Raw genomic sequence first — 26648 nt, forward strand, 5'->3', positions numbered from 1 at the left:
TAGTTGACATGTAGATGCAAAGTTACGAGAACGTCTACTAGAAGTGACTATCAAAATAAAGTGTTACTGTTAAGGGTTCTTAACGGAAGCATTGACACACCAATAAAGAACCTTTCTTTTTAAGAGTGTATCATGTTAAATACGTTTTCTTTCTAAAGATCTCATTGCATACTTGATCTTGGCAGTTTCGTTGAACTTCGTCAAATGTCTTGGATTGATTCACAAAGAGGAAGACTTTCTGTGACCAAGTATGTGAAATTTAAAAATGACTAAAGGTTATTCATAAAAAATACACATATTTATTCTGCTTTAGTATAATCGTGTGCATAAAAACAGGCCTAGAGCGATTCTCGGGTCTATTTCTGAAAACATACATTAGTCGGTGGTTCCATCAGACTCTATCACGGATGATGAATACAGCTGGAATTTGTTTTGTTTAATTCAGTTCAAATCAAGTTTATTTGTTTAGCGCTTTTCACAATATTGTTTTAAAGCAGTTCCCTTTCGAGGGAACTTAACACTGTCGATAAATTCGACACATTGGGGACGCTCCCTAAGAAGTACGAATGAAGCTGTTCCAATTCTGATTGGTTTTGCGTCGTGACGTATCATGTGACGGCATACCCGGAAGTATAAAGGTGACGCTGACACAAGACATACCAGCTTTCGCTCTTCAGCAAGCGAAGCGCTCTCTGTGAAACTGTCTGTCTTATTTATTGTTGTTTGTCTGTGACGAGTGAACATTACATTAGTGTGTGTGAACCCCTGCCCTGTATATCTCACGGGCGGGGACACGCATCAGTTGTGTGTGTGTATTTAGGACCGCAGCACACACACACACACACACACACACACACACACACACAGGGTGATTTCTCAGAATCATTTCCCTGTTGTTTTGTGTGGATTTGAATGATGTAAATCAGAGCTTGACTTCGGATCTCGAACAGAAGATCGGATCTGATTTATACTGAGTTAAAAACATTTCACAACATTGCTCTTCGCCAATCAGATCCCAGTGATAGGGAAATGTTTGGTTTGGAAATACTGGAAATACTGAACACAGACACTTGGTTGGGTTTTCATGTATTATGGGGACATTTCATTGACAATGATTTTTATACTCCACAATATTCTCTTACCCTGCCCATCACAGAAAATGTAATCAAATTAAGTTCAATCAATTTAAAAATAAATCAAATCGATTTTAATTACGAGAGGAAAGATGTTGATTCAGTGCCACGTTAACACTGTTTCAATAGTTGCTTGCTGTCTGGGCTGTTATCCTCTCTATCTCACTATTTATTATGTAAATGATGTAAAAACTGTATTATTATGAGATCCTAGTGTAGAAAAAGCGCCACACTGTGGTGGTTTATTATTGAGGCTGTTTATAAAATAAAGCATGAATGACTCTACAGTCTTTCTGTGATTTGAATATCCACAATCACAAATCACACGCAGAGCTTGAGACCAGTGTTCAGGTTAAACATTATATTTCATATTTTCTTTCTCCATAAAGGTAATATTTATGTGGGATTTACCTATTTAAATAAATATATATTTTAAAGAAATCTAAGTGAATGCAAATTCGGGTAACAGAAAAGGGATGATAGTTTTTTGCTATGTGGAAAGAGAAACACCTGATGATTGGTTTGAGCTTGTGTGTGTGTTTCCCTCTGCTGGAGGACCTTAGGCACAACAAATACACAGAACGAGCGATGTGTAATGCATGACAAATCAGACATTGCTCTTTGTAGGCCAATATCTCAAATGCAGTCTATTCAGTTTGAAATTACAATCCTATGTTTTTTATGAAATGTAACTGGGAACATTTTATTTTATGCATTGTAATCAGTAGCACGCAGTGGTGTTCTGAAACCGGAAGAAAAAAATCCTGACAGATTTTAAAATATAAATAGTTTTCATATATATATATATATATATATAGAGAGAGAGAGAGAGAGAGAGATGTAACACTTTATAATAAATGCACACTTTTAGATAAGCATAACTATATATAATGTGTTTATTTATTAATTGTATTTTCATACTTTATTAGTGATCAATTTTTTGTTTCTAAATTTCAGCATTATTTACAAACCAGTTATTTAGGAGTTTTCAGTTGTTCATAAGATAACAGAAAGTGTAAGTAAATTAACTATTTCTATGTTCTGTATTGCTGTTTCCTTTTTATATTCAGAAGATAACTGAGACTTTAAATCTACTTGGTAAATGCTTTGCAAGGCATAACTAGTCCTCACTGAATAGTTAAGTGACCATTATATGCTTTATAACTATTAATTATGAATCATAGTAGAAATACATGTTATCCCTTTCACGCATAGTGGTCTCTACAGTGGACAGCTATTAAAAAGCCTTTTTTTTTTTTTTTTTTTTTGAAAATGCATGATTTTTTTAATGGCAAAGTTGTACATCGACCTCTAGGTGGACTCTTGTGCATCATCCTATACATCGCCACCCAGTGGCAAACCCTTGTATGTAGATTTTTTTTTTTTTTTTTTAAATAAATAAAAAAAATAAAAAAAGATTTTTTTTTCCTCAAAACCAAGATGGCTGACAGTCAGCCAAAAAATGCCAAGTTCTTCAGGGATATCTGTCAGATCCTTCAATTCTAGGAAACTCGTAAAAAAAATGTTGCAACATCAATTAACATCTAAAGAGTCAAGTCATTGTTGAGTATTGATTTTAGATTGTGAGGATTTATTGGACGTCATGCATCATAGCTATATTTCAGCAACTATTACTGTGACTGTTGTTCTTGATTAAAGTCCCGCTCAGGAGGTTTCAGAGATGTTAATAAAATGAATGACTCTTACTATCTTGTCCATTCACATTTCCTCAATGAGTAAAAACCCAGAGGGAACTGTTTTTGTTGGGGGGATTTTTCGCATTCATTTTTTAAAAAATTTAATTCATTTTAAGATTGTTGCTAATTTATAAAACATCATCTGAATGATAATGAATCACTAATTATTGACTATGTTAGTGAAACTATAGACACACTAATAATAATCTGCAACAAACTGACGTCTCGTGACGTGGAATCACTGACAACACAAACATCAAGACGGCTGTCGAACTATTTGCATACACAAAGGAGCATCTATTCAACATATGATTTGATTAGTAAAGTAGATCTAAAAAATAATCTGAGAAATACCATCCTATCAAGTGACATCAACCCTTCAAATGTTGGGAATCAGTAAAACACTGAAGACTGGAGTTATAATGCTGAAAATACAGCTTTGATATCAGGAATAAATTAGAAATGTACTATATATCCATATAGAAAACTTATATTTTAAATTGTAATTTCAGTTTCACTTTATTTTGATGGTCCCTTTAACACATTCTGTTTCTGTCTTACACGTCTGCTCTGATTAGAGTATTTGATTATTGATCCGTCTTACTTAAGGTGGACATTGACGCAATTTTCTTCTAGAAACAAACTGTTGTATTTTCATGTTATCACTGTAAATCTGCTTTGATACACTTTGTACTGTAAAAAGCGCTATATAAATAAAGGTGACTTGACTTGACTGGAGTATTTGTAGACTGGTTGTCACAATCTTCATCTGTCCCATCACAGTCCTCATCTTCACTACATGTCCCAGCATCCTCCTTGGCTCCAAGTTCCTTGTTGTGCGCTTTATACACCCAAGGCCATGCAAAGTTACTTAAATAATGTTAACTAATGAACCTGATTGTAAAGTGTTACCAACAAGGTGAACATAAATAGTGTTTGCTTGAAGACGGGAGAGACAGAGTTGGTCATGTGATGCGCATTTAAACATCAAGTTTTGTGGAGGGATTATTGGGTCAGATTGAAAACTTGAAAAAATCTCAAAGAAATCTAAAAGTCGAAAATGAATTTTGTGTTTAGGATTGGGGATTTAGCCATTTAGGTTTGATGATTTGAGGACTGTTTGCATCACTCTACGCTTGATTTATAGCATTGAAATTTCTTGCCAAAAAAATCTAAATATTCTAGATTAGTTGTTGTTCATGCTTGCCAATGATGAAGCCATATTTTAACCAGTAATGAAGTTTTGTAACATTTTTCCTTCAGTCTTCAGTGTCACGTGATCCTTCAGAAATTTGAATATTCTAATATAATGATTTGATGCGAAAGAAAGAAAGAAACATTTGTGATTGCATTTTCCATTTACAAATAACGTTGTATTTTTCGGGATTCTTTGAACAGAAAGTTTAAAAGAACAGTATTTCTTTGACCGCATCCTTTGTGACATTAGTATAAATGTATCTTAAGGTCACTTTTTTTGTGACCTTAAATTAGTTTTAGAATTAAATTGGACATAAATAGGTTAAGCAAAACAAATGTGTTTATGTCTGAGAACCTTTTAAACACATAAACCTGAAATGACATATACTGTGATAGGCTTCAGTATTTTCTCCCTTATTTTCCTGTAAACAAACACGATTGTCCCGCATTTTTCTTTTCTGAAGTTGGCAATCCTAATGCCAGGATTAAAGTCCAGATGGCTTATTTGAAGCTCATTTGTTTGTGTAAACTTAATGGCATTTGTACACAGCAGAAAACACCCTGAACATCTGTGCTGAACACAATGATCATGACTTTTTTGCCTTTCGAAGTCTTTTTTTGAAACATTTTTTTTTTTTGTGATTAACTAAGACGTGTAACTATATTCTCTGTATTCAAAATAATGGAGATGTAAGGGAGGAGAGACAAGATGTTCTTGAGATGCAAATTTAAATGGGTTGTCCTCCATAAAACATAAAACTAACACTCTCCATCCCTAAAAGAAAGACCAACGCCTTTGATCAACCATGAAGAAGCTCTTCAAGTGCCTGTGGATCTTACTGGGTAAAGTACAACATTCATGATCTGCTATTTTACTAGGATGTGGATTTGTAGTTTAGTTTACACTCATTTGTATTTACTACGGATTCATAGTTGTTAGACATTCCAACATAATTCATATTGTAAAGTTTTGGCATTGGTCTCAAATATTCTAGATCAGTGGTTTCATACATTGAATCTTTTGTATAATGAAGTCATTTTTTTAAACCCACAGTTTTATCATGGTTTGCATTATTTCATTGTTCCTCAGTGTTTACATTATACTGTTCTGTAAGATTTGTCATGTTTTTTACATTTAGCCCCCCCCCAGGCGAGCATTTGAGCTTATAAAACTTAAACTTTGTTTTTTTATTATTATTTTTTTTATGAGTGATCTAGTTATGATTCCCTAGTGTTTCTGTGGGAAGTGCTTGAAATTATGCATTTAGGTGTTTCTTTGTATTCCTATTATGTGTGTATGTCTTCTTAGTATCGTTTTATGCCGCTATACTAGGACTGTATCTTTATTACTTGCGAGAATATAAAATTATCTCAGTTTGAGAGAAAAGGTTATCACATTGATGGCAAAAAAAAAGCATTTCATTAGAGAGCTAAATTATTTGAGAGAAAAAGTACCATACCAATTCATACCAATAGCAAAAAATAATAAGAAGAATATAACAAATGTATAAATTAGACATTTTTACAATTATTTCTGAGAAAAAAAATCTCTCTCAAAATACTTTGAAAAAATTTAATATATATATATATATTTTCTATCTTTAAAAAAAAAAAAAGTGTTCCTCTCAAAATGATGCAATTTCTCAAAATGATGCAACTCCTCCCACCTTACACACACCTAAACCTACCAAACTCCGCCCCTAATCCCTAAACCCAACCCTAATCCTACCCAACTCCACCCCTTGGATCTTGATCCGACTCCTCCCCGTGGATCTCGTGTACTGCATTGAGGTGCTACTGAATTTCTTCCTCTCGAGTCAGGATTTTGCTTTCAGTGTGAAAATTGTGTCATGGGCGGGGCCACGTTCCTATTGGCCAGTCGTCAGTTCCTCTCCCTCTCCCGTTTTCCATGGTCTTCAGTCTTCAGCTCTTCAACTTCTTCTCTTCCCCACACCGGAAGAACCACGGAGAACGTGCGACACACACGCGATTTCCTTACTCAGCAACATAAGAGAACCTTATATGCAAATATTCATTTTATCGAGCTTTCAGACTGTTTAGTTTTCCTTTATTAAATACATTATATTCATTTGATTGACTCCGTCTGCTGCTCACACTACGAGGTCCCTTAAATGTTCGGTCAAAATTTTCAATACTTAAATAGCAGTGGCGGCTCCTACAAAATCTCTCAGGGGGGGCAAATATTTGGATGATTGAAAAGGACAAGGCCCACCCATGCAATGGATAAATTAACGTCTTAAGCATGTAAAGTCAACTTCACTTTAATATTAATGACAAATAAAGTGACTTAATAACAATAAATCTTCTTGTTTCTATACTCACTATTATTACACTTATTTTTTCACATTACTCACTTAAAGAGATAGTTCACCCAAAAATGATAATTACTCAACCTCATGTTGTCCCAACCCCGTCAGACCTTCGTTCATCTTCGGAACACAAATTATTTTTGATTAAATCGAGAGCTGGATCAGTCCTCCATACACAGCAAATTCTGGTTTTTGGAATAAACTCCCTGTTAGTTAAAATCAACTCAATCTGAGTGTGCATGTGAGACCATCAAATAGACTCCAGTGCAGAGTTAAAATAACACAATTAACACTTTTTCAGAGTTAAAATGTAACTCTTTATGGAGTTAAAATACTAATCCTACGGAGAGTAAATGTAAGTCTAAAAATAATTATATGAACTCAATACCAGTGTTAAAAAGTAACACTTAAAAAAAATATTTAGTTTAACACTTCTTAGAGTTCAACACAATATAATGTTTTGTGTGGAAATTACTACACTGGACACCATATTCTTGATTTACTGCCTTTATTTCAGCAAATCCATTTGATTTGAGGAGTAACCTTCAACCGGTTGTCTGCAGGACAGTCGTATCTGAAGATTACAAAAACCGTATGAGGCATAATCTAGCACCATTCATTGAGAATGCAAAAATATATTAGCTGAAAATCACGCACATCGTGGGTCACCACGTAGCCTACCCAGACAGCAAACTGACATTGAATCAATGTGGAAACGACGTCTCTCACGACATTGAAACAACGTTGATTTTGCTCATCCTTAGCATTCTTCAAAGCTAAATGAAAATCGAAAATTGGTTTGCTTTCATAACGTTGAAACAACGCGTTGATTTCAAGTTGATTTTCCGTTAGTTTTGAAAGAATGACGCGTCTGACGTTGGTTCAACGTTAATTCGATGAGCAAAACAATGTCAGATCAACGTTGTTTCGATGTCATATTTCCACGTTGATTCAATGTCAGTTTGCTATCTGGGTAACGTTATAGCTATTACAATTCAAATAATTGCAGGCCTACACAGCACAACTAACTTATACCTTATTTTCCAGGGTAACGTTAGACACTGCAATTTTGTAACCACGTATGCCTGTAATGTATTGATGCATCAATTTCACTGTAAAACACTCATTTTCAGAAACACGGTGAATGGAAAGACGGTAATGCTAATGTTAACTCATTTACATCGACAAACCCCCACGCAAATAGCCATTTAAAAATTTGAAACAAGTAAACAAACGTTCAACAGCAAGTTTGTCATAGTCGTTGACGTTAGTAAACGGTATAACTAGCCTATAACGTAGCAGCTACGCGATGACCAAACGTGTTTGTCAGAAAATATAGAACTTTTTTAAATAGTTTTATATACACTTTTACCTACCTCACGACGAGGCACATAAGTCCATTATTCCTTTGTCCAGCTGCAGGGTCGTGTCGTGGCGCACTTCTCAAAAATAACTCCAGGTGTAACGTTAGCGTTAAAACCAAAACACACTCCTGAACGCCAATGAATGAACTCCAAAATACAACACAGCCCGGGAGTATCCAATAAGACAAAGTGTAGTTAGAGTTAAAAAAAATAACTTTTTTGCCTAACTCATGGTTTTTCAACTCCTGAAATTTGCTGTGTAGGCTTCTAAAGGACTGTGTTCGCCATGACATTGTTCAAATCAAGACTTGTTCAGACTTGTTTAAATCAATTTAATAAAGATAATAAAGTAGTGTTTCATTTTTTTATTGTTGTTGTTTAAATTCAAAATTGTTTTAAAATATTATTTTTCACTTAATCTTATGTTTGTTCCCACCAATCGCTGCACAAGTTAAGGATACGTATGATGATGTAAGCACGTTAGTGCGAGCCCTCCCGGAACCCATAGAGAATGCATTGCAGTGCCTGCAGTTCGAAAAAAAAAAAAAACATATTTGAATGCAAGTCTATGGGAACACTCTGGGCGATTCTCAGCCAGAGTGAAATCGCCCAAAAAGAGGCGGTACTCCACAGAACGTGACATGACGCTGATTGGACTATATCCAGTGACGGCTAGGGTAACTCTCTGGTTGAATGAGATTGCGAATGTGATTCACACTTTGGTGGTGCGTCGCCCAATCGCCCTAATGAAGAAACCGCCCCTGTTAAATAGTATTTTTATAGAACAGGAAAGTTATTTATTTAGGTTTGATGAAGACTGGACGATCAGTTTTGCTGGAAAAAGCAGATTATTCGATAATAAATTGACCCCATGACAGTTTATCCTTGGACTCCGATCTATCGTAGACTATTGAAATATTAATATTTAATTATAATTCGTTGTGATTGATTATTGATATATACACTTACCTAAAGGATTCCTGTTCAATTTCTCTCATTAATGCAATGATCTAATTAGCCAATCACATGGCAGTTGCTTCAATGCATTTAGGGGTGTGGTCCTGGTCAAGACAATCTCCTGAACTCCAAACTGAATGTCAGAATGGGAAAGAAAGGTCATTTAAGCAGTTTTGAGCGTGGCGTGGGCGTCTGAGTATTTCACAATCTGCTCAGTTACTGGGATTTTCACACACAACCATTTCTAGGGTTTACAAAGAATGCTGTAACCGAGGTATGCAGACAACACACACAACCTTGAGGCGGATGGGCTACAACAGCAGAAGACCCCACCGGGTGCCACTCATCTCCACTACAAATTGGAAAAAGAGGCGACAGTTTGCAAGAGCTCACCAAAACTGGACAGTTGAAGACTGGAGAAATGTTGCCTGGTCTGATGAGTCTCGATTTCTGTTGAGACATTCAGATGGTAGAGGCATAAACAGAATGAGAACATGGATCATCATGCCTTGTTCCCACTGTGCAGGCTGGTGGTGGTGGTGTAATGGTGTAGGGGATGTTTTCTTGGCACACTTTAGGCCCCTTAGTGCCAATTGGGCATCGTTTAAATGCCACGGCTTACCTGAGCATTGTTTCTGACCATGTCCATCCCTTTATGGCCACCATGTCCCCATCCTCTGATGGCTACTTCCAGCAGGATAATGCACCATGAATCATTTCAAATTGGTTTCTTGAACATGTCAATGAGTTGACTGTACTAAAATGGCCGCCACAGTCACCAGATCTCAACCCAATAGAGCATCTTTGGGATGTGGTGGAACGGGAGCTTCGTGCATCCCACAAATCTCCATCAACTGCAAGATGCTATCCTATCAATATGGGCCAACATTTCTAAAGAATGCTTTCAGCACCTTGTTGAATCAATGCCACGTAGAATTAAGGCAGTTCTGAAGGCGAAAGGGGGTCAAACACAGTATTAGTGTGTGTTCCTAATAATCCTTTAGGTGAGTGTACAATTGATCTAATTTTGCCTGCCTGTATGAAGAACTGACTATAATTCGTTGTATTCAGTTGTCCATATAGACCGTTCGTTGCAAACTTATTCCATTTACAGGTAATTTGAATCTATTTATGCGATTACTGGACATATGACCAGTTATTAAAAGTATATCCCCTTTATTTGAGCTAAGAATCTCTACAATGCTCAAGAAACATATGATTATTATCAATGCTGAAAACAGTTGTGCTTCTTCAGATTTTTTTGATTCCATTATCATTCGTTTTTATTTTGAGTTATTTACAATTTCAAAGTAAATTAACAACAAATCTCAAGTTCAAGTTACTTTATTTGTATCCGAAGGTAGATTTTAGAGTCACATATGGAAAAACAAAGAGAAAACACATCACACGTTTCAGAAAAGTTTCAGAATGTGATTCAACAAATCCTGGTTCTCTGATATTCACTTGAATATTGATTCCACAGGGTTTGTATTGATTGTGGAAAAAGCAAATGGACAAGAAGGTAAGAACCACTCTTTTTTTTAAAAAAAATTACCTTTGTTTTTTTTTCTGTTTGACAAATGTTGCCTTTGCCTTTGAAAAACTTTTCCAGAGAATGCAGCACTTTGGGGTGAAACTACTCAGTCGTCAATTTATCCAGGCTTTAACACTGAACTTGCGCTAGATGGTTTGATTGACACCTTCACTCACACTAACTCAGAGACCGACCCGTGGTGGAGAGTGGATCTACTGAAGGTATACAGCGTGAACAGAGTGACCATCACTAACAGAAACACCTTTCCTTCGAGGATAGACGGAGCTGTGATTCACGTCGGGATCTTCCCTGACATTTACAGCAACACCATGTGAGTCTTCCTTTGACTGTGTTGATGAATGTGGCTGCAGATGAACAGAAACTGATAACAGATTATCTCTCCAGATGTGGTGTAATTTCCAGTCTTGAGGCCAGCGCTACGGCCACTTTCTCATGCGGCGGGATGGTGGGACGTTACATGGTTGTTCATATTCCTGGAAATGACAAGATTCTTAGTCTTGCTGAAGTTGGAGTCTATGGGTATTTGGCAGGTAATGTTTGTATAGCACTTTTCAACATCGAGAGTAATAAACCATTTTTATTCCACAGCTTTTTGAAATTCTTGAACCTGATTGGTCAGCCAAGACATAACCCGAGTTTGGAATAACGCCATTTAAAAGAATGGTGTTAGGTAACAATGTTATTTTTTCAGTAACAGGGTAACCAATTACTTTTCCCGTCATTACATGCCGTTGACGTTACTGGACGCTAAATGCGGTGCGTCTTACGGGCGTTAGTTTGGTTTGAAATGTGCTGGGGACAGAGACGCATTCAGAAGTGCTGGTACAAACTGGTCAAACTGTAGATCCATCAATCCGCAAATGTTGTTTGAGTTCTTTAATGGTCTGGTGGTGAATCTTTTGCCAAACATGTCAGAGGTTACGGGTTGTAAAGCCTAGGTTTTTTTTTCTCTCATCAAAACAGTTTTTGATCATTTTTCTAGGAAATCGGGCAGTAAGAGGAGCCGCTACACAGTCGTCAACATCTGGGGACTGGTTTGCTGAAAAGGCCATTGACAGTAATCGAGGTCTCCAGCTGTTGAATACGGCATGCTCCTCAACCCTTAATCAGACTAACCCGTGGTGGAGGCTTGATCTGCATAATGTGTACCGAGTTAGTAAAGTGGTCATTACTAACAGATGAGATTGCTGTGCAGAACGAATAGACGGAGCGGAGATTCGCATCGGGAACTCTTTGGAGAACAACGGCAGCAACAATCCCATGTGAGACTCTTGAGGTTGAAAGAACATGAGAGCTTGAGCACAAATGAGAATTTGAATAATTGACAGTCTCTTGATCTGCTTCATATGTTTGTCTCTCTGTCTGTAGATGTGCTGTTATTCCTGCTATTCCAGCAGGCGAGTCCTACAACTACTCATGTGATGGGATGGAGGGACGTTATGTGAATCTGATCGTTCCTGGAGACATGAAGACACTCTCTCTCTGTGAGCTGGAGGTTATGGAGAAGGTACACACTCATATTGCTTTATAAAATCAGATAATAATAATAATAATGTCTTCACATGGTCATATATTTTTGTCAACAAGAAACAGTGAGGAACAGGGAAATGTTTTAAGAAAAATCAATGTTTAGGTTGCAATATTTCTAATGTTTCAATTTATAATTGAATTCAAAGTTGTATGTATTTACATGTATGACTGTGTTTGTTTAGGTCCCTGTTTAAAAGGGTCGTTTGTAAAAATGCAGTTTAACTCCGGCAATGATCTGACTGACCCTTCAATGAGAGAAAATGTTCTGAAACAGGTGAGGGAAAGAAACCAATTCAACCTTTAAATGGTTTACAGACATTATTCCATATCACGATTAGAACAAAGCACAAACTTACTATTCACAATCCTCAGCTGGATGTGTTGTTCCTCGAAATGAAACTAAACCAGCATTTCTGAGGTAAATTTTCCATGATTATTGTTACGATAGTATTATGCGTCATAAGACAATGTAAAGTAGATGATTCTTATGAATTCTTATGCTATTCTTTGAATAGCACGCGCTCTCCGTTGGCGTGTTCACACTAGTAGATAACACACTCACAACACCGCTCTTCCGTCCCAACAACCTTTGGTGTTTTGGGTGGCAGTGGTTTCCAGCAAAATGTTGAATATTCTGTTGCTTCCTGCTATCTCTCAGGACACAGAACATTTAATATACATCCCAAAAAGATGAAGTATCAAAACTAGTTCCCCTCGGAGACGTTGGCAGTTTGGAGACTACAGACAAGTATCTCTCCTTGGGTTTTAAAACAGTTGAAAGGGGTTACACAATACAGTTTGCTCACCGCCCTTAATCCTTACAACTTAATCACATACGAAACAATTTTTTTTAAACAGACATCAAGAATCAGCCTGTTTATCTCAACAATGGTGACAATTATAAAGCATTTTGCAGCATATTCTGGATGCCACCCATTAAATCTCATTCATGGCTCCCATCATGCATTGCTGCATGAATAAATAATGAGCTCATGTTCAGAGGTCATCTGTTTGTCACCACTGTTGAGGTTAATACGTTAATTCTTGATGTCTGCATGTGCCTACCTGGAATATTTTTAATTGGATTTAATCATTTGGATTTCATTAAATATCTTGCATCCTCTACAACGACAGTGCTGCTGTAATCCATAAGGTAAATTTAACTCTAAAAATTATGCTCTCAATGAGCTCAGTGATTCAGAACAACTATTGATTATGTTAAAACACAATCAAAACCAACAGATCACATTTCTGTTTGTTCATCTGGCTGTTATAACTCATGTACAGCAGCCGAACAAAAATCTTAAGTTAATGATTTAAGGGTCAAGAGCCCAACTAAAGCAAACAGTGATCTCCACAATGGTAACAAACCAATTACGATTTTTTCCTTCAGTGATTCTGCTTGTTAACATCAGGTGTCTTCGATAATGCTCGATTATCACCTAATTATTCACTTAATTATCTCATTAACTTTAGCACTGCTTCAGTGTTCATTTAACACTATCTGAGTGTGGACTCATATAAACACTTTAGAGTGTTAATTTAACACTGGGGATTTTGCTGTGGCCAATCCCCAGAGGGAAATATGCGTAAGAACATGCGCTGAGTGCTTTGTGCCCTTTCTAAAATCCCTGTGTTTGTTAAGCGCAAAATGATCAGGAGGCTCCATGCCCCGCTAATCTCATGGTATTTGTGGCTTTCATATCGGGCTTGCCACACTCTGATTGTTAGCTTCATCCATGGAGTGTGACGGCTAAGGCCTCCCATCAGAGCAAAGATCCCTTTATGGGTCCTGGCCATAGTCCTTGAGGAGCTTGTCGAGACCCCTTTTTGAACCATTAGACTCAGCACTTGATAAGCTTCTGTCTTCAGGGCTTTGGCAAGAGGCGCTTCCTTGCAAAAAGTTTGTGATTCGGCAGGTTTCATGCCGAAATACAGTCTGGGTGCATCATACTAAACTCATCTATGGGTTCCAAAATGCATTGCAGCATTAAGCATGTCACCATTGTTGATATTCATAGACTGATTTTTTTTGCTTTAGTGGACAATGCAGAATTATAGGTTTGTTATTATGTTTGTGTATCAAAAGAATAGACTCTAGATGACAAGAGTGAAACAGACCACTATATGATGATAATGTTTATCATCAAGTAAACAATATCATCTGACGTTGGAGCTTGACGTCAAACAATCGTTAGGTTTAGACATCAACACGACTTTCATTTTCAACAGTAACATGACGCCTGAGGGACGTTGGATTAGTCCAGTGTCTTCCTGATGTGCTTTTTGGGGAGGAACGTTTGAGTCTATCGTCACATTCTGATCTAATCATTTTATTATGAATGTTATTTTCAGTTGGGATCTGCTCTTGCTGATAGAGGACTCACAAATGTGACACTTCGATGGACTCAAACTCCTGAACGGGTGATCCAGAAGGGGAACGATAATAAACGTGAGTCTGTTCTCTCGACTGTACAATAACCTATAGAATAAGCTGCACAAATGGAAATGATTATAAAATTATAGTAATGCGTAATGAGCAAAACAAATTTTCATTTACAGGTCCTAGCGAGAACAGAAAATCCCCTTGAAATCAACAGTCTTCAACTCTCTAAATTCACATTCATATTGATCTGATTCTAAATAGACGAGATTAAATTTTTTCATAATGATGTTTTCATTGTAAAGACTGTTAAAACCCCCTTTGGTCAATAATTGTGTCCCTTAAAACTCATATTTAATGGCAAAATGACAAATTTCTTATGCCTTAAAATATCTTGAATGTAACTTGACACCCTTGCCCCATTTAGTAAACGTGGTTCTATGAATATGCAAATGAGCCCCGCATCCACTCACTCACTCAGAGATCCACTGGTTAACGATCACACGTTGATCTGATTGGTCACAAGGTCATTTGTGATGTCAGAAACACCAGCAATTTTGAGACTGTCTTTGGTTCACTGCAGTTTTAAGGAGGAAATACACAACAATGCTGTCGATATAATTTACACATGGTTTGTCTTAAATCATATTAAAAACACCATATAGACATAACATTAAAAGCTTCATTTTCACTGCAGGGGGACATTAAATCACTCCTGCGTTTCTGTTGATTCAAACCTTTAAGAACATAGAGCATTAAAAAATATATAGTAATAAACATAACATTTTATAAAAGTGACAGTCGTAAACTTGACATTCTGTGCCTAAGTTTCCTCTGGTGTTTCTGTTAGTCTCTTATGTTGATTGTTTTTCTCTGTTTTCTTTAGCCTTGTGTTTCTTTCAGTTTTTTGTCAGTTTTACTTAATGTTTTAAGTTGCTTGTACTGTTTCTGAGTTCCTTTGTTAATAAAATGAAGACTGCTGCATTTACATTCGTTCCTCCTCATTATTGCATCCCATTTGTGACAAATCTCAACTATGTATTATAAGTTTAATACTTTTTTTTAATTAAATTTCCTGCTGTTTCATTCTGTGCATATTTGGTGATGTTCCCGTGGAGCTGAAATGATGATGGAGAACAGCGCATGTGTGACGAATAACTGTTGTTTTATTTTTTTTGTTCATTTTATCCCCGATTTTTATGAGTGAGAAACGTGGTGGAATACTCTATGGAGTTAATATTGTGTCACAATTAAACAGAAAAATCCAGCATTTTGCAAAGAAACTTGATCTGCTTTGCAAAGGAAAACTCGACTCGGAAACAAACAGAAAGCAATGTACATGAGAAGGTAATACATGACATGAAGAAATGAGTCTTCCTGGCAGAACTTGTGCTGGTCCTTGTATTTGTTCTTGTCTAAATTTGTAGTTTGTTAATGAAGCCACACTGCGTCTGGATCCAGCCTCATCGCTATTTCTACCGCACCACGCAAGTGCAATGTTACTTGAAGAATGTGTTAAAGGGACCATCAAAATAAAGCGTAACCAAAATATTTTGAAATATTACCATTTAAAAAAATCCGTTTTCTATATGAATATATTGTAAAATGTAGCCTAATTTATCATTTTCAGCATTATAACTCCAGTCTTCAGTGTTTTACTGATTCCAAACATTTGAAGGGTTGATGTCACTTGATTTCTAGGATGGTATTTCTCAGATTATTTTTTAGATCTACTTTACTAATCAAATCGTACGTTGAATAGATGCTCCTTTGTGTATGCAAATAGTTTGACGGCCGGCTTGATGTTTGTGTTGTCAGGCAGGTTCTTAGCAGATGGTCATCTTCTTCCCCCAGTGGGGGAATACAGTAATTTTCCACTGTAAACTGATGTTTTACATATGAAATGCGATCTTGCTATATAAGGACAATGCCATGAGAGTTCAGGGCTGTTGTCTGTATTCAGATTAGCCCATGAAACTGAGAGTATCCCAACTCTCAACTCACGTAAACATGTGTTGAGTAAAGGTCTTTGTTCTAGGAACGTTTGCATTGATTATCTTTCAATTGATTATAGTACATTTACCTGACTTAATAAATTGTTATATTTGATTACTCTAACAGACTATTTTCATTAAGAGTTAAAAGGAATAGTCAAACATTAACGTATATTTAATGACGAACAGATATCATTGATAAACCTTTTTCATTTTATGGAGTCAGATGAAACGAGTTAACATAAGATAAAATGTGTTGGATTTAATACAATAAAATCACTTTGCCATGGGAAAGACGGAATACGCATAAAAAAACCTTCACCTCAAATCAAATTCCGCCATTGGATGGATTTGGTAGGTCTTACACAAGAAAGTAAGAATCGTTCATTTTATTATCTATGATTGATGAGGTTTTTCAAAAATTGTGTCTTCATTTACGTCAAATAATTTCTGTAAACACCAATTCTCTGCTAGATTGCAAAATCCTGTATATTTTCCTAAATATATCTGTGTTAGATTAATTGTAAACAATTTCACGTTTAATTTTATTTGTTTTGATGTTTAATGAAAATGTCAACTGGACCTTCTGGTTAAACGTCCAACTTCTCACTGGTTACATATGAAGGATTGTTCAATCACTTAGTGCACTTAAAATGTATAATATAGGAAAAAAAATACATAATTGCTGTGTCCCAATTCGCATACTATCCGTCCTCAATAGTCTGTCCTCAAAAAAACAAACAAAAAAAAAACACTGCAACCGGCCCAGAAATAGAAACTGAACTGCAGGTAGCCCTAATACAAAGTAAATTTAGTCACGCAACACTGATGTTGAACATTAAAAATTTGAAAACAAAGTATAATTTGCAGTTTGACGTTATGATAAGCGATCGTTAGATTTAATCGGCACGGCACAAACTGGATCGAGCTACCGAACAATAAATATTGTGCAGCGCCTGGTTGTGGAAGAAGACAGTCGCTGCATAAGCTTCCTCTGGATTCCAATAGGACTTCATGGATAAACTTTATTTTTAATGACGTTCCAGCTGATGAGGGTAAAACATCGTGGTCTGTTCGCTTCATTTCACTGAGAATTGTTTTGTAAACAAGACTGGATTTGCAGACCATTAAGAATAAAGAACGTGCTGGATCTGACAGGAATTGTGCAACACACGGACTCTGGGTCGAACATGTATGGGCGAATCCGGTTGCCATTTGACAACATTGGACGTTTTCCCCCACGTGCACCGATAGGTGAGTTAAACTCATTATAATATGCAAAACTGTTATCCACTCACAGCAGTGGGCGTTTACTTCCAAGTCTTTAGTGCAGACGCCCATTAAAAATCGAGTGTTCTGAGCTGGGCTGAAAACTAGGGTAGAAAATAGCCTATTACTTATTCATTTTGATGTTTTTGAATGCAAAAACCAAGCGAACGCCATAAATTGACCTCAGACAACAATATAATAAATTTTAAAAAGCCAGTTCATGACCCTTTTAAAGGGGTGATGAACTGAGAAATCAAATTTTCCTTGAGCTTTTGACATCTAAGAGGTCCTCATATTATAAGAATATCCTGTAAGTTTCAGAACTGAAAACGTCCTTGTTAGTCCAATAAAAGCTTTTATTGACACCAGCCTCTGAAAACGTCTCGTTTTTAAAAGTTGGAAACTATGACGTCGAAGGGGTTAAAACACCACCCCCGCAGAAGAAGATCAACACCTACTTCAACACGGCCGGTTTAGCCCCGCCCACCGATTCGCGCGCATAGCTAAATAACATAGCCTACCTTGTGATGACAAACCGGATCGAGCTACCGAGGACTACAGAATATTGTGCAGTGCCTGGTTGTGGAAGTAGACAGTCGCTGCATGAGCTTCCTCTGGATTCCAATAGGACTGCAAAACTTTATTTTTAATGCCGTTCCAGCTGATGAGGTAAAACCGTCTGTTCGCTTCATTTCACTGAGGAGGATTGTAAACAAGACTGGATTTGCAGACCGGGGGCTTGTTCTTCGTATGTCGCTAACTCAGTTAGCTGGATTTGATTGTTGGCGATTTGCCATGATCTTGGATCGTTCGGTTCTTCGACGCTCATCCTGGACTTGCTGTCATAGCAACAGGTCCGTCAGCTTGAACCTGCTCGCTCGTGTGTGGGACTGATAGTTTTTTGCGCGCACCTCTACTGCCATGACATCATCTTAAAAGCGCCACATTTTCAAAGCCACAACACAGGAACAATGGAGACTATCGAGGGGATGGTGTTCCTGATTCTCGGTATGTGGTTGTTTTTAACTGCTAGACGGAAAAATTTGTTTAAAATGAGGCTGATGGCAGCAAAACAAAAATACTGCTAAAAAAGTGTCTCGTGTCGCAAATCCAATGACGCTAGTAGTGACGCTGGTAGTGACGATTCTGTCTGACCAATCAGTGATCTGCAGTGTTTCACGTCACATTTTAGTACCGGTACGGTACGCTTGAAACCTCAACAGACCAGGTACCATTTAAAGCGACCCGAAACGAACCGTACTGTACCGTACCATGCAGTGGAAAAGCACCACAAGTGAGCCGTACCGAACCGAACCGTACCGTACTATGCAGTGGAAAAGCGCCTATAGGCTGGTTGAGAGGCTGATTCCCTTTCAAAAAGTAAAGAAAAAGGGGTAGTCAGTGGACAGACACAGAGTGAAAGATATTTGTATTATATGTTCTGTTTTTTCCTTATTCCATTTCAGTTTTTTTTAATGGAAATGAAGTACCACGTTTTAATGCAAGGTAAGGCAAATTTATTTATAAAGAACATTTCATACACAATGATAATCCAAAGTGATTGACATAGAAATGTCACAGAGAAACCAGAGGAAACTTAGGCACAGAACGTCTAGGATACAACTGTAGCTTTTATTACTATATGTGTTTTTAATGCTATATGTTGACATTATACAATGATTTCTGGTTCTTAAAAGTTTGAATCAACAGAAATGGTAAGGCTGGAGTGATTTAAAGAAAATGAAGCTTTTAATGTTATGTCTATATGGTGTTTTTAATATGCTTTAAGACACACCATGTGTAAATTATATCGACAGCATTGTGGTGTATTTTCTGATTAAAACTGCAGTGAACCAAAGACGGTCTCAAAAACATGGTATGAAATTGCTATATTATATTGATGTATATTATATTGATGGATATCATTTCATATTGATATTCATCAATATGAATATGAGTTGATGACTGTTGATTTCAAAGGAATTTTCTGTTCTCACAAGGACCTGTAAATGAAAATAGTTTTGCTCATTACGCATCACAATGATTTTATAATCATTACCATTTGTGCAGCTTATTTCATATGTTATTTTACAGTTGTGATAACAGACTCACGTTTATTATCGTTCCCCTTCTGGATCACCCGTTCAGGAGTTCGAGTCCATCGCAGTGTCACATCTGTGAGTCCTCGATCAGCAAGAGCAGATCCCAACTGAAAATAACATTCATAATAAAATGATTAGATCAGAATATGAAACTCAAACATTTCTCCCCAAAAAGCACAATATGTCAATGTGCAAACTTTCAATCGAAGTAGATTGGCCTCTAGCGAGATTCCTATTGGTCAGTCATGACCTAGGTCTCCGTTCCCTCCCTCAGGGAACGAGGGTTACCATATGTAAACAAGACGTTTTCCCATAGCACTGTCAGCGCAGCACTGAGAGTCAATATATGGAAAGATTACATGAATATTAAAGGTTCTTATTGGAATAATCAATGCCAATAAATAAACATTTTATGTTTACTATAAAATGCAGCAAAAATTAAATGACTTGAGAACAATTTTGCCTGATCTACAGTAAGCTTCTCACAGTAATCATAAAGGTTGAATTGGTTTCTTTCTCTCACCTGTTTCAGAACATTTTCTCTCATTGAAGGGTCAGTCAAATCATTGATGGAGTTAAACTTCATTTTTACAAATGACCTTTTTAAAGCGGGACCTAAACAAACACAGTCATACATGTAAATACATAAAACTTTGAATTCAATTGACAATGAAATATAATAAATATTGGAACCTACATATTGGCATTTATTAAAGCATTTCCCTGTTCCTCACTGTGTCTTGTTGACAAAAATGTATGACCACGTGAAGACATTATTATTATCTGATATTATAAACCGAGTGTGTACCTTCTCCATAGACCTTCACCTCACAGAGAGAGAGTGTCTTCATGTCTCCAGGAATGATCAGATTCACATAATGTCCCTCCATCCCACCACATGAGTAGTTGTAGGACTCGCCTGCTGGAATAGCAGGAATAACAGCACATCTACAGACAGAGACAAACAGATCAAGCAGATCAAGATACTGTCAATTATTCAAATCTATATTTGTGCTCAAGCTCTCATGTTCTTTCAACCTCAAGAGTCTCACATGGGATTGTTGTTGCCGTTGTTCTCCAAAGAGTTCCCGATGCGAATCTCCGCTCCGTTTATTCGTTCTGCACAGCAGTCTCGTCTGTTAGTAAAGACCACATTACTAACTCTGTAAATGTAACGCAGATCCAGCCTCCACCACGGGTTTGTCTGATTAAGGGTTGAGGAGCATCCCGTGTACAACTGCTGGAGACCTCGATCAACAGCCTTTTCAGCAAACCCGTCCCCAGATGTTGATGACTGTGTAGCAACTCCATCTACTGCCAGATTTTCTAAAAAACAATTATGAAAACAATGAATTTACATTGAGCCACTTCTAAATGTGGTTTTAAATCAGATACATACGACATCCGACCTCCATCTAAACTTGCATATCAGATTCCCCTTTGAATTTCAACAAGCTACCACAAGGTGAGGACAACACTTTTATTCACAAAGATGGATTTTTAATGTGGTATTATGAGGCACATTTCGTGCACAGCTTTTAATAGAGGTGGAAACTTTATATGCATCTTTGTAAAGGAAATAAACAAATAAACTTTTGGGGGCCAGGGCGGATCCGACGCTTCTGGGGGCCATGGCAGTGCCAGCTAGTAAGAGGCAGACATCTTGTCCGCAGACACGGGTTGAAGCTGCCATCTTACCCAGAGACACATGAGTAGTGTCAGGCTTCAGACTGATCTCATGAAATTGCGTATGTATGACACGCCAATTCATATTTCCATTTTTGGCGTGTAACCCCTCCACCCGGGTCCTACTAGACCCGCTCCGAGCGAGCCTCTAACCCGGGTCTCCGGCATGAGAGTCAGGCGCTCTAACAAGGAGGCTAAAGACTGCAGCCTCTAGCGTCTGTTGCTAGAGCGCCTATTGAGATTGGGGAGTGAGGTTTACTCGCATAGCAACTACCTGGCCTCCGTTACACTCACCCCCCTAAACCTCACTCTCATCCGGGTCACGGCACCAATGTAACCCCTCCACCCGGGTCCCACTCGACCCCGCTTTGAGCGGGCCTCGAACCCGGGTCTCCGGCATGAGAGTCGGGCGCTCTAACAAGGAGGCTAAAGACTGCAGCCTCTAGTGGCTGTCAACACGCATAATCGATTTCAGCGTGTTTACGAATGCCGTTGACTTAACGTTACATTAACCCCGTCCCTAAACCTACCCGTCACTGGGGTTAATAGCATTTATGAGTCTTCCCCTACCATCCTAGGAAAAAGAATATCGCTCCCCAGACGTAGATCTACATTTTGCTTTGTTTTGCTCGGACATTTGACAGTGTGTACTAACAAGTGGAATCACTCGGAAATTAATGGCGTGTGCATACACGTAGATAGCTCAAAATGTGTATAGACAACACGCCACTTGACTTGAAAGTGGCGTGTATGTTTACGCAAAAGTCATGACGTCATGTCGCAGGCTTGGCAGGACTGATGTGAATGTGAGCTTGCGGGATTACTCATCCTCAAAGCCCAGAGTAAATGATGAACCGCTCAATAAAAGGGAAAAGCAAATATATTGCACTAGAGTGTACTGAGGGGTATCGTCAGGCATGAGGAAATAAAGAAACTTTCACATTTTTTTTTCAAACTATGTGATTAATTTTAATAAGTCAGAGGCAAGTCTGCCTGGGAAGTGGGCAGACTCAGACCCATGTTCCTCTTCAGGTAGTCACCTTTGCCTATTTAGGCGTAAAGGATATAGCAATCTACTGAAGGAAGTACATTCATTTTTTATCAAGTAAACTCTTCCTTTCCAAGAAATTAGATGAATGGGCCAGGATTCTGCTAAAATGCATTACACTTCAAACCAAAGCTACTCCCAATTGATATGGTATAAATTATTGAACATAATGCTGTAAGACATTGAATTACCTGCCAAATACCCGTAGATTTCAACCTCACAAAGAGCAAGAATCTTCTGATCTCCAGGAATATGAACAATCACATAACGTCCGTCCATCCCATCACAGGAGTAGTTGTAGGACTCGCCTGCTGGAATAGCAGGAATAACAGCACATCTACAGACAGAGGGAGATAAAGATACTATAATCTTCACATTCACATTAATCCTTCTCATTTGTGCTCAAGCTCTCATGTACTTTCAACCTCAAGAGTCTCACATGGGATTGTTGCTGCCGTTGTTCTCCAAAGAGTTCCCGATGCGAATCTCCGCTCCGTTTATTCGTTCTGTGCAGCAGTCTCGTCTGTTAGTAATGACCACTTTACTAACTCGGTACATATCATGCAGATCAAGCCTCCACCACGGGTTAGTCTGATTAAGGGTTGAGGAGCATGCCGTATTCAACAGACCTCGATTACTGTCAATGGCCTTTCCAGCAAACCAATTTCCAGATGTTGACGACTGTGTAGCGGCTCCTCTTACTGCCCGATTTCCTAAAAAAGTAATAAAAACCTGTCTTGACTTATCTTTATTTTTGACTTCAACTTTCACCCACGCTCTGTCTTAGAGTGAGCTAAGGTGAAAATAAAAACCTTTCCCTTTCTACAGAGCTTATCAAAACCACTACAAATATACCTAGCTAGCCTATACAGTCTATTCAATCAATACATAGTAAAGTACATAGGCGTCGATTTTCATTGCGAGTCATTTTTTTTTTAACATTTAGGATGGCACGGATGTACCTAATTCAAATAAAACATCCCCATTTAACTAGCAGAGCATTCATTTAGTTCTCTATTAAATTACAGATCTAGCGCTAATGTGTTGTTTTTGAAGTCGTTGCCGCTGCTATCAGTGTCATGGATACAGTGTCCTCTTGTGGCTCGCACAGTCTTCACTCGGACGCGCCCTTGAACCTATCGCCGTTGTGGAGACTTTCTATTGTCTTTTCCTTGTTTTCCATTGTCTTTTGACAAGTTTTCCTTGCCTTGTGTGGACTTTAGTTATTTCCTGTTCTGTGCCATGTTTTGTCGTCCTTTGTAGTTTTACTTGTTGATGAGTCTCTCCAGTGTATCTAATTAGCCCCGCCCCCTTGTTATCTTGTTTGGCTGGTTTGTCTGTATTTAAACCTCCGTGCTTCAGTTGTTGGTTGTTGGTCGTTGTTGCCTGTAACTTTGTTCTGAGTTTCTTTGTTTACCCTGGATTACCTGTTCATTTAATTAAAGTGCTAGCGTTTGGATTCACTCTCCGCTTTATTCCTGGCCCCGATGTTACAGTTACTGAAAAATAACATTGTTACCTAACACCGTCCATTTAAATGCCGTTATTCCAAACTCGGGTTATGTCTTGGCTGACCAATCTTGTTCAAGAATTTCAGAGAGCTGTGGAATAAAAATGATTTATTACTTATGATGTTAAAAAGTGATATACAAACATTACCTGCCAAATCCCCATAGACTCCAACTTCAGCAAGACTAAGAATTCTCTGGTTTCCAGGAATATGAACAACCATGTAACGTCCCACCATCCCGCCGCATGAGAAAGTGGCCGTAGCGCTGGCCGCAATACTGGAAATTACACCACATCTGGAGAGATAATCTGTTATCAGTTTCTGTTCATCTACAGCCACATTCATCAGAACAGTCAAAGGAAGACTCACATGGTGTTGCTGTAAATGTCAGGGACGTTCCCGACGCGAATCACAGCTCCGTTTATCCTCGAAGGATTGGTGTTTCTGTTAGTGATGGTCACTGTGTTCACGCTGTATACCTTCAGTAGATCCACTCTCCACCACGGGTTGGTCTCTGGGTTAGTGTGAGACCAGGTGCCGACCAAACCATCAAGCGCATGTTCAGCGTTAAAGCCTCCATAAATTGACGACTGAGTAGGTTCACCCCAAAGTGCTGCATTCTCTGGAAAAGTTTTCAAAGACAAAGGCAACATTTGTCAAACAGAAAAAAGAAAAACAAAGGTAAAAAAAAGAATGGTTCTTACCTTCTTGTCCATTTGCTCTGTCCACAACCAATACAAACCCTGTGGAATCAAAGTGAGTATCAACAGACTGTATGTATGACACGCCAATTCGTGTTTGCATTTTTGGTGTGCTATCAACATGCATAATCGTTTTTTAGCGTGTTTATGAACGCCGTTGACTTAACGTTACTTTACTGTATAAATATATGAGCTACCCCAACCCCGTCCCTAAACCCACCCGTCACTGGGGTTAATAGCATTTATGAGTCTTCCCCTACCATCCTAGGAAAAGAAAATATCCCCAGATGTAGATCTACATTTTGCTTCGTTTCGCTCAAACATTTAATGGCGTGTACATACACGCGGAATCACTCGGACATTAATGGCGTAGATATACACGCGGATAGCTCAAAATGTGTATAGATAACACGCCACTTGACTTGAAAGTGGCGTGTATGTTTACGCAAAGGTCATGATGTCATGTTCACACATCACATTCTGAAATTTATTTCTATAAAATTTTTTATTGAAATTACATTTTTGAATGATGTGTGATGTTTTATGTACCATATGTGTGTATGAGGACTCGTACAAACAAAATCTACTTTCGGGTACAAATAAAGTAACTTGAACTTGAGATTTGTAGTTAATTTACTTTTTGATATTTTCACTAACACAAAATGAGAAGAGATTGAACTACTTCTCGTTACTAGCTGCTCATGGCTTACGAGTATTACCGCCACCTACTGTATGACGTGCTGACATAGCCGGAAGCGCAAAACTTTCTGTTTGTTTACAAGCAATGTCAGCAAGCAGTTCTCGCGCATACGTCGTGGAAATCTCTTGAACTCTTATCTCAGGCCCACAAGGAAGAAAAGGAATAGTTGAATAAAGTCGTTTTTTGTATGTTTTTTTTCCCCGCCAAAAAGTATTCGCGTCGCTTGATGAACTTTTATACTTGAGCCAATGGAATATTTAAACATTTTCTTCAATGACTTTCTGGGCCGTCCACTTTCAATCCCTTAGGGAGCCTATGGAGAAGTGATCCAGCTCTCAAATTTAATCAAAAATATCTTCATTTGTGTTTCGATGATGAACGAACGGGGTGGCATTCCTTTCTCGCAGACTGGAGTTAAGGAGACACTGATCTCTTTGAGGATGGGGACCCAGAGTATTCATTATCCAAAAGATTCAATGTATGAAACAACTGATCTAGAATATTTGTTTGATGCCAATGCCAATACTTTACAATATGCTATGAATCCAAAGTAAAGACTAAACTACAAATCTACATCCTAGTAAAATAGCAGATCATGAATGTTGTACTTTACCCAGTAAGATCCACAGGCACTTGAAGAGCTTCTTCATGGTTGATCAAAGGCGTTGGTCTTTCTTTTAGGGATGGAGAGTGTTAGTTTTATGTTTTATGGAGGACAACCCATTTAAATTTGCATCTCAAGAACATCTTGTCTCTCCTCCCTTCCATCTCCATTATTTTGAATACACGACTGGTGATCATCATGATCATTGTGTTCAGCACAGATCTTCAGGGTGTTTTCTGCTGTGTAAAAATGCCTTTAAGTTTACACAAAACAAATAAGCTTCAAATAAGCCATCTGGACCTTAATCCTGGCTTGTCCGCCGCTGAAAGATGATCATGTAACTTCTATTGCTGCATTAAAACAAATGATGGACTGAATGTGCACAAAAAAAACAGCAGTGTTATTTATGTGATGCGTTTTAAATATGTTTTTCACAGAGATGCCATTTTTAGATCCATTTTGGTTTACCAAATAACCTTTCAGTGATCAGTTCTTAAATCAGCACTTTTTTTTTTAGAATGAAGAACATCTTAATAATCTATTAGGAAGAGTAGAGACGATATCTCCCTCGCCGTCGATAGGCCCCTGGAGCTGCTAGGCGTGAGCGGCCCCAGCCGGCTAGCTCCTTATAGCGAGCGCAACAGAAGGAGAGATTCTCAACCGAAGTCTTCTAAGCAGCAGGCCGATCTGAGGACCGTCCTGTTAGCGAAAAAGGCTTCAGCAAAGAAGAGGTCCTGATGTCTACGGGGTCAGTCTTCTGAGGGCAGCCCCCTCCGGGGTTGGGCAGTGTTCACCTCATCCTGCGGTGCCTTTCCCGTCCTGGTGCCCTCAGGATACCGTCCTGCCAACTCTGTCACCCTCTGGGCTTCAGGGCGCAGTGCTCTCCAG

The 26648-nt window shown here is 38.1% G+C and overlaps 2 protein-coding genes across 2 annotated transcripts; one reads left to right on the forward strand and one right to left on the reverse strand.

The window, feature by feature from the left end:
• Positions 1-4833: 4833 nt before the first annotated feature.
• Positions 4834-14354, forward strand: LOC120461290 (uncharacterized). The gene is given in 10 exon segments (XM_089126609.1): positions 4834-4870; positions 10162-10200; positions 10291-10543; positions 10618-10763; positions 11216-11495; positions 11602-11726; positions 11729-11740; positions 11946-12037; positions 14119-14215; positions 14326-14354. Coding segments are annotated over 10 exon segments (1110 nt in total).
• Positions 14355-19383: 5029 nt separating this feature from the next.
• LOC120461291 (uncharacterized) lies at positions 19384-25901 on the reverse strand. Its single transcript, XM_089127065.1, has 11 exons — positions 25770-25901; positions 24460-24498; positions 24125-24377; positions 23905-24050; positions 22685-22958; positions 22437-22582; positions 20564-20837; positions 20320-20459; positions 20035-20126; positions 19522-19618; positions 19384-19412 (listed from the first exon to the last, which is right to left on the reverse strand). The coding sequence occupies exons 1-11, from the start codon at positions 25804-25806 to the stop codon at positions 19384-19386; spliced, it is 1527 nt and encodes a 508-aa protein (XP_088983191.1). The 5' UTR covers positions 25807-25901.
• Between the last annotated feature and the right edge of the window lie 747 nt (positions 25902-26648).

Source organism: Pimephales promelas, chromosome 1 (assembly GCF_988280905.1).
Source record: "Pimephales promelas chromosome 1, fPimPro1.hap1.1, whole genome shotgun sequence".
In the NCBI taxonomy this organism is placed as follows: Eukaryota; Metazoa; Chordata; class Actinopteri; order Cypriniformes; family Leuciscidae; genus Pimephales; species Pimephales promelas.